General features: G+C 35.8%; 1 protein-coding gene across 1 annotated transcript; it reads left to right on the top strand.

The window, feature by feature from the left end:
• The first annotated feature begins 819 nt into the window (after window positions 1–819).
• Window positions 820–4,621, top strand: LOC145064554 (uncharacterized). Its single transcript, XM_079011983.1, has 2 exons — window positions 820–4,017; window positions 4,589–4,621. Exons 1-2 carry the CDS (start codon window positions 820–822, stop codon window positions 4,619–4,621), a joined length of 3,231 nt encoding a protein of 1,076 aa, XP_078868109.1.
• The last annotated feature ends 7,319 nt before the right edge of the window (window positions 4,622–11,940 follow it).

Raw genomic sequence — 11,940 nt, forward strand, 5'->3', positions numbered from 1 at the left:
ACAAAGCATTGATGAGCATTGTTTAATTGTTGAGCTCAACAATAGAAATGTATACACTTTAAACAAAGCTTTTGATCCATGCATGGATCATGAAAGCCCAAAATGTGATGGATTAGTGATTACTAGTGGGCTAGAAGGTGGTTTGGGCTCAATGGTTGGGTTGTGCATGGTAACCCACAAATTGAATTAGGGTTGCATGAAGACTAGGGCAACATTTTTAAGGCTTCATAAGTGCTAAAAACGTTACTATTTGCTTCATAAAGCCTCCTAGCCGTTTTTGACACTCTTTGGTGGATTAGGGTTACACTTTAATGCTTATGATGACTCCTTAATGCTTCTTATGGCTCCTTAATGAAGCATAGCCGTTTTTTTTTTCATTCACAAGTCTCATGGACGTTTTTTTTGTATTCTTTCAAGAGTTACCTTAATTTCTATTTACTAGTTTTAATGAATAATTGGTTGGTTGGCTTGTAACCACCAAATTTGTAATAAAGGCTTCATATAAAGCCAAATTATGCATGGAAAAAGATATAGACGAATTTTTAATCAAAGAACCCTTTTGTTCACTTTGAATTATTGTTATAATTCACAAATTATCTTGTTAGGACGTGTTCTTGACTTGATACGAACTCAATCCAATAGGTCTTGGATTGTTTTCACCGGTATACAACTTAATAGGTCTTGAGTTGTTACTAATCTATCCATTTCTTTCCATTCATATATCATTTGTGGTTACTATTCTCTTTTAATTTACCTAAACACTACCCTACTCACCAAATCAAGCCCATACACGCATCATAAGTGGTATCAGAGCGCATAATGGATTTTGATGATCCGGAGTTCCTACAAAATCTTCGTGAAGCATTAAGAAACATCCAAGAAGGTGGAAATCGAAGGCAACCCCGCCGTGGTGAACATAGGGTTGTGGAAGAATTCAAGGTGTCTGAATTGCCTGAATTTGTTGGTGGAACTGATCCTGAACGCTACTTGGAGTGGGAAAGGAAGATTGAAAGAATGTTCGAGTTCAAAGAAGTGGATGATGAAAAAAGCTGCAAGTATGCCATTCTCAAGCTAAGTGGTGGTGCTTCATTGTGGTTTGAAGGGCTTAAGGCCAAGAGAACCCGTGAAGGCAAAGAAAAAATTTGTTCTTGGCTTTCTCTAAAACGAAAGCTAAGAAAGAGATATGTTCCTTCTACTCATAGAATTGCCACTTACAAGAAGATTGCTGATTTGAGGCAAGGAAAAATGAGTGTTGGAGAATACATTGATGAATTTGAGAAGTTGTCCTTGATGGGGGATATTGAAGAAATTGAAGAACAAAAAATGACTCGTTTTCTAAAAGGGTTGAACTACAACATTGCCAATGTTGTGGAGTTATATCCTTATGCTGATTTTGGAACTCTTTGTGGTTTGTGTTTGAAGTTGGAGGGGCAGGCCAAAGCACGTTATGGTGGGAGTTCAAGTTCAAGTCTCGAAAGTCCCAAGTCAAAGTCGTGGTCCAAGCCCGAGTCTAGCAATAGACAAAATTCTGTTTCTACTCCTTCTGGTTCTAGTAGTGTTCCCGTTGCTCCTAAACTTACTAGTGGTACCAAAGAAACTAGTTTGGCGAAAATTAGATGTTTCAAGTGTCAAGGTTTTGGTCATTACCAAAATGCTTGTCCAAACAAAAGGGTGGTGACTTTAAGGGAGGCCATTGAATGTCGTGAAGAGTTGGAGGAAGAAGAGAGGTTGGCGGGTATTTTTTATGATACACAACAAGAAGAGGAAGAAGAGGAGGAGGTAGAGTATGAAGCACCGGTGTATGATACAGTTTTGGTGCTTAGAACCCTTAAAACTCAAGGGGTTCAAACCGTGGCTGATATGGATCAACGAGACCAATTGTTTCACACCAAATGTTTGGTTAGAAACAAGTGGTGTAGTTTGATTATTGATGGTGGAAGTTGTACTAATGTTGCTTCTAATGAAATGGTGATCAAATTGGGTTTGTCTACTACAAACCACCCAAAACCATATGTTCTTCATTGGTTGGATGATGGAAGCAAAATAAAGGTGACAAAACAGGTTAGAGTTGGTCTAACTATGGGGTCTTATGAAGATGAAGTGTTGTGTGATGTTATTCCTATGGATGCATGTCATATTTTGTTGGGGCGTCCTTGGCAATTTGATAGGGACGTGTTACATAGAGGGAGGAGCAATGAATATGAGTTGAAACACAATAATAAAAAAATTGTGTTAAAACCCATGTCCCCAACGGCCATAAGGTCCATGAATTCTAAACAAGTAAAAAAACCTAATCTTTCTATGTTTGCTAGTGAAAGGGAGGTGGAGCAAGTTCTTGACAAAGGTGATGTTATCTACATGCTTGTGGCCAAAGAGCATGCAAAGGTGGAGAAGATGGTGCATGGAGAAAACGCTATTGCTGATTTGCTTTTGGAGTTTCAAGATGTGTTTCCAAGCGAATTACCACCGGGTTTGCCTCCAATCCGTGGTATCGAACACCAAATTGACCTTATGCCGGGTGCTCCTTTGCCCAATAAAGCCGCCTATAGATGTAATCCGGAGGTGACAAAAGAGTTGCAAAAACAAATTGATGAACTCATGAAAATGGGTTATGTTCGTGAAAGCCTAAGTCCTTGTGCTGTTCCAGTTTTGTTGGTTCCAAAAAAAGATGGTTCTTGGAGGATGTGTGTTGATAGTAGGGCCGTTAATAACATCACCATAAAATACCGATTTCCTATTCCTAGAATTGATGATTTGTTGGACGAGTTGCATGGTTCTATTGTGTTCTCAAAAATTGATTTGAGAAGTGGTTACCATCAAATTCGTATGCGTGAAGGGGATGAATGGAAAACAGCCTTTAAAACTAAACATGGCTTGTATGAATGGACCGTGATGCCTTTCGGTCTAACTAATGCACCTAGCACTTTCATGCGACTAATGAATGAAGTGCTAAAATCTTTTTTGGGCAGGTTTGTGGTTGTGTACCTTGATGATATCTTGGTATATAGCAAGAGCTTGGAGGATCATTTGGTGCACTTAAAACAGGTTTTCGAGACGCTTAGAGCTCAAAAACTCTATGGGAAGCAAGAAAAATGTTCGTTTTTGGTGGAAGAAGTGGCATTTTTGGGTTTTGTGGTGTCAAGAAATGGCGTGTCCGTGGACCCATCCAAGACTGAAGCAATCAAGTCATGGCCTATTCCTACTAATATTTCTGAAGTTAGATCATTTCATGGTCTTGCTTCTTTCTATAGAAGATTTGTTCGTGATTTTAGCACCATTGCAAGTCCCATAACAGGTTGTTTGAAGAAAGGAGTCTTTGCATGGGGAGAAGAAGCTCAAAAGGCATTTGAGAAACTCAAGGCATTGTTGTGTGATGCTCCTATTTTGGCTCTTCCTGATTTTTCTCAACCATTTGAAGTGGAGTGTGATGCAAGTGGAGTTGGTATTGGGGCTGTTTTGATCCAATCCAAACGTCCTATTGCTTATTTTTCTGAAAAGTTGGGTGGTGCTCGTTTGAATTATTGCACTTATGATAAGGAGTTTTATGCTATTGTCCGTGCTTTAGATCATTGGAGTCATTATTTGCGTGCAAATCATTTTATTTTGCATTCTGATCATGAATCCTTAAAGTACATCAATGGGCAACAAAAGTTGAGCACAAGACATGCAAAGTGGGTGGAGTTCTTGCAATCCTTTCATTTCTCATGCAAATACAAGGATGGTAGAAGCAATGTGGTGGCTGATGCACTCTCGAGGCGTTACTCGTTGTTGGTGACTTTGGATGTTCGTTTCTTGGGATTTGAAACTCTAAAGGACCATTATCAATCTGATATGGACTTTGGAGATATGTTTTTGAAATGTGCAGGTGGTCCTAATGGTGAATTTGTGATTCAAGATGGCTTTCTATTCAAAGGCAATCGCCTTTGTGTCCCAAAACATGCAATACGGGAGTTGTTGATTCGTGAAGCTCATGGCGGTGGTTTGGCTGGTCATTTTGGCATTACCAAAACTTTGCAGGTGCTTAAAGAACATTTCTTTTGGCCGAAGATGTTGGGGGATGTAACCAACATAGTGGGCAAGTGTGTTACATGTCATATGGCAAAAACAACTTTCAAGCATGGTGTTTACACTCCTTTGCCGGTTCCTATTCGTCCTTGGGAAGATGTGTCCATGGATTTCATTATGGCTTTGCCTAGAACTCAAAGGGGGAAGGATTCCATTATGGTGGTGGTGGATAGGTTTTCAAAAATGGCTCACTTTGTGCCATGTCATAAAACAAATGATGCCTCTAACGTGGCTGATTTGTACTTTAAAGAGGTGGTTCGTTTGCATGGTATTCCTAAAACAATTGTTTCTGATAGGGATTCCAAGTTTCTAAGTTACTTTTGGAACACTTTGTGGAGGAAAGTCGGTACTAAGTTACTTTTTAGTACATCCCATCATCCACAAACGGATGGGCAAACGGAGGTGACTAATAGAACTTTGGGTGCTTTGTTGAGAGGGTTGGTTAGCAAAACTCAAAAAGATTGGGACATCAAACTTGCACATGCTGAATTTGCCTATAATCGTTCTCCTACTTATGCTACAGGTCACTCTCCTTTTGAGGTGGTGTATGGTGTGAATCCTTACATGCCTTTGGATTTGATTCCATTGCCAAAGGATGAATTGGTTCACAAGGATGCTAATGACAAGTTGAAGGCTATGATGAAACTACACCAACAAGTTCGTGAGAAGATTGAAGCCGTGAATGAGTTGTACAAACAGAAGTCCAACAAGCATAGGAAACCACGTGTCTTTCAAGATGGTGACTTGGTGTGGGTGTATATGAGGAAAGAACGTTTTCCTAACAAAAGGAAAAACAAGTTGATGCCAAGAGCTGAAGGTCCTTACAGAGTGGTGTCACGTGTCAATGATAATGCTTATAAGGTAGATTTGGGAGGAGACCATGGAGTGCATGCTACCTTTAATGTGGGAGATCTTTCACCTTATCTTGATGATGATGGACTTGATGAATTGAGGTCAATTCCTTTCAAAGGGGGAGGGGATGATCCATGCATGGATCATGAAAGCCCAAAATGTGATGGATTAGTGATTACTAGTGGGCTAGAAGGTGGTTTGGGCTCAATGGTTGGGTTGTGCATGGTAACCCACAAATTGAATTAGGGTTGCATGAAGACTAGGGCAACATTTTTAAGGCTTCATAAGTGCTAAAAACGTTACTATTTGCTTCATAAAGCCTCCTAGCCGTTTTTGACACTCTTTGGTGGATTAGGGTTACACTTTAATGCTTATGATGACTCCTTAATGCTTCTTATGGCTCCTTAATGAAGCATAGCCGTTTTTTTTTTCATTCACAAGTCTCATGGACGTTTTTTTTGTATTCTTTCAAGAGTTACCTTAATTTCTATTTACTAGTTTTAATGAATAATTGGTTGGTTGGCTTGTAACCACCAAATTTGTAATAAAGGCTTCATATAAAGCCAAATTATGCATGGAAAAAGATATAGACGAATTTTTAATCAAAGAACCCTTTTGTTCACTTTGAATTATTGTTATAATTCACAAATTATCTTGTTAGGACGTGTTCTTGACTTGATACGAACTCAATCCAATAGGTCTTGGATTGTTTTCACCGGTATACAACTTAATAGGTCTTGAGTTGTTAATAATCTATCCATTTCTTTCCATTCATATATCATTTGTGGTTACTATTCTCTTTTAATTTACCTAAACACTACCCTACTCACCAAATCAAGCCCATACACGCATCAGCTTTGATGAGGATTGTTTCATTCTTGAGTTCCACATTATAAGTCTATGCAATTTTGCAAAGCTTTGATGAGCATAGTTTAATTCTTGGGTTCCACAATAGAAGTAGTCTTCGCAATTTAGCAAAGCTTTGATGACCGTTGTTTAATTCTTGTGTTCCACAATAAAAGTCTGTCCAATTTAAGCAAAGCTTTGATGAGCATTGCTTCATTCTTGAGTTCCACATTAGAAGTCTATGGAATTTAAGAATGTTTTGATGAGCATTGTTTAATTCTAGAGTTGCACAATAGAAGTAGCCTTCGTAATTTAGTATAAGTTTGATGAGCCTTGTTTAATTCTTGAGTTCCATAATAAAAGTCAGTGCAATTATAGAAAAGCTTTGATGAGCATTGTTTCATTCTTGAGTTCCACATTATAAGTCTATGCAATTTAGAAATGCTTTGATGAGCATTTGTTTAATTCTAGAGTTGCACAATAGAAGTAGCCTTCGTAATTTAGCATAGTTTTGATGAGCATTGGTTAATTCAAGAGTTGCACAATAGAAGTAGCCTTTGTAATTTAGCATAGTTTTGATGAGCATTGCTATATTCTTGAGTTCCACAATAGAAGTCTATGCAATTTAAACAAGGCTTCTTAATTTACCATAGTTTTGATGAGCATTGTTTCATTCTTGAGTTCCACATTAGAAGTCTATGCTATTTAGCAATGCTTTGATGAGCATTGTTTAATTCTAGAGTTGCACAATAGAAGTAGCCTTCGTAATTTAGCATAGTTTTGATGAGCATTGTTTTGTTCTTGAGTTCCACAATAGAAGTCTATGCAATTTAAACAAGGCTTTGATGAGCATTGTTTCATTCTTGAGTTCCACAATAGAGTTCTATGCAATTTAAGCAAAGCTTTGATGAGCATTGTTTAATTCTTGAGTTCCACAATTGAATTCGATGCAATTTAAGCAAAACTTTGACGAGGATTGTTTAATTCATGAGTTCCATAATAGAAGTCTATGTAACTTGCAATGCTTTGATGCGCATTGCTTAATACTTGAGTTCCACAATAGAAGTGTATCCAATGTAGCAAAGCTATAATGAGCATCGTTTAATTCTTGAGTTGCACATTAGAAGTCTACGCAATATAAGAAAAGCTTTGATGAGCATTGTTTGATTTATTAGTTCCACGAAGTCTATGCAATTTAGCAAAGCTTTGATGAGCATTATTTCATTCTTGAGTTCCACATTGGAAGTCTATGAAATTTAGCAAAGCATTGATGAGCATTGTTTAATGAATTCCACAATAGAAGTAACCTTTGCAATTTAGCAAAGATTTGATGAGCATTGTTTAATTCTTTAGTTCCACAATAGAAGTGTATGCACTTTAAGCAAAGCTTTGATGAGCGTTGTTTCATTCTTGCTACAATAGAAGTCTATGCAATATAGCAAAGCTTTGATGAGTATTGTTTATCTCTTGAGTTCCACAATAGAAGTCTATGCAATTTAAGCAAAGCTTTGTGTGCATTGTTTAATTTTCGTGTTCCACAATAGAAGTCTACGCAATTTAGCAATGCTTTGATGAGCATTGTTTAGATCTTGTGTTCCACAATAGAATTCTATGCAATTTAAGCAAATCATTGATGAGGATTGTTTAAATCTTGAGTTCCACAATAGAAGTATATGTAACTTAGCAAAGCTTTGATGATCATTGTTTAATACTTGAGTTCCATAATAGAAGTCTATGCAATTTACCAAAGCTTTGATAAGCATCGTTTAATTCTTGAGTTCCACAATAGAAGTCTATGCAATTTAAGCAAGTCTTTGATGAACAGTGTTTGATTCTTGAGTTCCACAATAGAAGTCTTTGCAATTTAGCAAAGCTTTGATGAGCATTGTTTCATTCTTGGGTTCCACATTAGAGGTCTATGCAATTTAACAAAGCATTGATGAGCATTGTTTAATTGTTGAGCTCAACAATAGAAATGTATACACTTTAAACAAAGCTTTGATGAGGATTGTTTCATTTTTGAGTTCCACATTATAAGTCTATGCAATTTAGCAAAGCTTTGATGAGCATAGTTTAATTCTTGGGTTCCACAATAGAAGTAGTCTTCGCAATTTAGCAAAGCTTTGATGACCGTTGTTTAATTCTTGTGTTCCACAATAAAAGTCTGTGCAATTTAAGCAAAGCTTTGATGAGCATTGCTTCATTCTTGAGTTCCACATTAGAAGTCTATGGAATTTAAGAATGTTTTGATGAGCATTGTTTAATTCTAGAGTTGCACAATAGAAGTAGCCTTCGTAATTTAGTATAAGTTTGATGAGCCTTGTTTAATTCTTGAGTTCCATAATAAAAGTCAGTGCAATTATAGAAAAGCTTTGATGAGCATTGTTTCATTCTTGAGTTCCACATTATAAGTGTATGCAATTTAGAAATGCTTTGATGAGCATTGTTTAATTCTAGAGTTGCACAATAGAAGTAGCCTTCGTAATTTAGCATAGTTTTGATGAGCATTGGTTAATTCAAGAGTTGCACAATAGAAGTAGCCTTTGTAATTTAGCATAGTTTTGATGAGCATAGCTATATTCTTGAGTTCCATAATAGAAGTCTATGCAATTTAAACAAGGCTTCGTAATTTACCACAGTTTTGATGAGCATTGTTTCATTCTTGAGTTCCACATTAGAAGTCTATGCAATTTAGCAATGCTTTGATGAGCATTGTTTAATTCTAGAGTTGCACAATAGAAGTAGCCTTCGTAATTTAGCATAGTTTTGATGAGCATTGTTTTGTTCTTGAGTTCCACAATAGAAGTCTAAGCAATTTAAATAAGGATTTGATGAGCATTGTTTCATTCTTGAGTTCCACAATAGAGTTCTATGCAATTTAAGCAAAGCTTTGATGAGCATTGTTTAATTCTTGAGTTCCACAATTGAATTCGATGCAATTTAAGCAAAACTTTGACGAGGATTGTTTAATTCATGAGTTCCATAATAGAAGTCTATGTAACTTGCAATGCTTTGATGCGCATTGCTTAATACTTGAGTTCCACAATAAAAGTGTATCCAATGTAGCAAAGCTATAATGAGCATCGTTTAATTCTTGAGTTCCACATTAGAAGTCTACGCAATATAAGAAAAGCTTTGATGAGCATTGTTTGATTTATTAGTTCCACGAAGTCTATGCAATTTAGCAAAGCTTTGATGAGCATTATTTCATTCTTGAGTTCCACATTGGAAGTCTATGCAATTTAGCAAAGCATTGATGAGCATTGTTTAATGAATTCCACAATAGAAGTAACCTTTGCAATTTAGCAAAGATTTGATGAGCATTGTTTAATTCTTTAGTTCCACAATAGAAGTGTATGCACTTTAAGCAAAGCTTTGATGAGCGTTGTTTCATTCTTGCTACAATAGAAGTCTATGCAATTTAGCAAAGCTTTGATGAGTATTGTTTATCTCTTGAGTTCCACAATAGAAGTCTATGCAATTTAAGCAAAGCTTTTGTGTGCATTGTTTAATTTTCGAGTTCCACAGAAGAAGTCTACGCAATTTAGCAAAGCTTTGATGAGCATTGTTTAGATCTTATGTTCCACAATAGAATTCTATGCAATTTAAGCAAATCATTGATGAGGATTGTTTAAATCTTGAGCTGCACAATAGAAGTATATGTAACTTAGCAAAGCTTTAATGATCATTGTTTAATACTTGAGTTCCACAATAGAAGTCTATGCAATTTACCAAAGCTTTGATAAGCATCGTTTAATTCTTGAGTTCCACAATAGAAGTCTATGCAATTTAAGCAAGTCTTTGATGAACAGTGTTTGATTCTTGAGTTCCACAATAGAAGTCTTTGCAATTTAGCAAAGCTTTGACGAGCATTGTTTCATTCTTGGGTTCCACATTAGAGGTCTATGCAATTTAACAAAGCATTGATGAGCATTGTTTAATTGTTGAGCTCAACAATAGAAATGTATACACTTTAAACAAAGCTTTGATGAGGATTGTTTCATTCTTGAGTTCCACATTATAAGTCTATGCAATTTAGCAAAGCTTTGATGAGCATAGTTTAATTCTTGGGTTCCACAATAGAAGTAGTCTTCGCAATTTAGCAAAGCTTTGATGACCGTTGTTTAATTCTTGTGTTCCACAATAAAAGTCTGTGCAATTTAAGCAAAGCTTTGATGAGCATTGCTTCATTCTTGAGTTCCACATTAGAAGTCTATGGAATTTAAGAATGTTTTGATGAGCATTGTTTAATTCTAGAGTTGCACAATAGAAGTAGCCTTCGTAATTTAGTATAAGTTTGATGAGCCTTGTTTAATTCTTGAGTTCCATAATAAAAGTCAGTGCAATTATAGAAAAGCTTTGATGAGCATTGCTATATTCTTGAGTTCCACAATAGAAGTCTATGCAATTTAAACAAGGCTTCTTAATTTACCATAGTTTTGATGAGCATTGTTTCATTCTTGAGTTCCACATTAGAAGTCTATGCTATTTAGCAATGCTTTGATGAGCATTGTTTAATTCTAGAGTTGCACAATAGAAGTAGCCTTCGTAATTTAGCATAGTTTTGATGAGCATTGTTTTGTTCTTGAGTTCCACAATAGAAGTCTATGCAATTTAAACAAGGCTTTGATGAGCATTGTTTCATTCTTGAGTTCCACAATAGAGTTCTATGCAATTTAAGCAAAGCTTTGATGAGCATTGTTTAATTCTTGAGTTCCACAATTGAATTCGATGCAATTTAAGCAAAACTTTGACGAGGATTGTTTAATTCATGAGTTCCATAATAGAAGTCTATGTAACTTGCAATGCTTTGATGCGCATTGCTTAATACTTGAGTTCCACAATAGAAGTGTATCCAATGTAGCAAAGCTATAATGAGCATCGTTTAATTCTTGAGTTGCACATTAGAAGTCTACGCAATATAAGAAAAGCTTTGATGAGCATTGTTTGATTTATTAGTTCCACGAAGTCTATGCAATTTAGCAAAGCTTTGATGAGCATTATTTCATTCTTGAGTTCCACATTGGAAGTCTATGAAATTTAGCAAAGCATTGATGAGCATTGTTTAATGAATTCCACAATAGAAGTAACCTTTGCAATTTAGCAAAGATTTGATGAGCATTGTTTAATTCTTTAGTTCCACAATAGAAGTGTATGCACTTTAAGCAAAGCTTTGATGAGCGTTGTTTCATTCTTGCTACAATAGAAGTCTATGCAATATAACAAAGCTTTGATGAGTATTGTTTATCTCTTGAGTTCCACAATAGAAGTCTATGCAATTTAAGCAAAGCTTTGTGTGCATTGTTTAATTTTCGAGTTCCACAATAGAAGTCTACGCAATTTAGCAATGCTTTGATGAGCATTGTTTAGATCTTGTGTTCCACAATAGAATTCTATGCAATTTAAGCAAATCAATGATGAGGATTGTTTAAATCTTGAGTTCCACAATAGAAGTATATGTAACTTAGCAAAGCTTTGATGATCATTGTTTAACACTTGAGTTCCATAATAGAAGTCTATGCAATTTACCAAAGCTTTGATAAGCATCGTTTAATTCTTGAGTTCCACAATAGAAGTCTATGCAATTTAAGCAAGTCTTTGATGAACAATGTTTGATTCTTGAGTTCCACAATAGAAGTCTTTGCAATTTAGTAAAGCTTTGATGAGCATTGTTTCATTCTTGGGTTCCACATTAGAGGTCTATGCAATTTAACAAAGCATTGATGAGCATGGTTTAATTGTTGAGCTCAACAATAGAAATGTATACACTTTAAACAAAGCTTTGATGAGGATTGTTTCATTTTTGAGTTCCACATTATAAGTCTATGCAATTTAGCAAAGCTTTGATGAGCATAGTTTAATTCTTGGGTTCCACAATAGAAGTAGTCTTCGCAATTTAGCAAAGCTTTGATGACCATTGTTTAATTCTTGTGTTCCACAATAAAAGTCTGTGCAATTTAAGCAAAGCTTTGATGAGCATTGCTTCATTCTTGAGTTCCACATTAGAAGTCTATGGAATTTAAGAATGTTTTGATGAGCATTGTTTAATTCTAGAGTTGCACAATAGAAGTAGCCTTCGTAATTTAGTATAAGTTTGATGAGCCTTGTTTAATTCTTGAGTTCCATAATAAAAGTCAGTGCAATTATAGAAAAGCTTTGATCAGCATTGTTTCATTC

The sequence above is a fragment of the Lactuca serriola genome, chromosome 1 (genome assembly GCF_051521515.1).
Source record: "Lactuca serriola cultivar US96UC23 chromosome 1, Lser_US96UC23_V15, whole genome shotgun sequence".
In the NCBI taxonomy this organism is placed as follows: domain Eukaryota; kingdom Viridiplantae; phylum Streptophyta; class Magnoliopsida; order Asterales; family Asteraceae; genus Lactuca; species Lactuca serriola.

Bases quoted from the DNA above. Each gene is read 5' to 3' on its own strand.
- LOC145064554 (XM_079011983.1), top strand. From the start codon at position 820: ATGGATTTTGATGATCCGGAGTTCCTACAAAATCTTCGTGAAGCATTA. The intron at 4,018-4,588 runs GTGCTTAAAGAA...CTTATGCTACAG, and splicing joins GCATTACCAAAACTTTGCAG to GTCACTCTCCTTTTGAGGTG.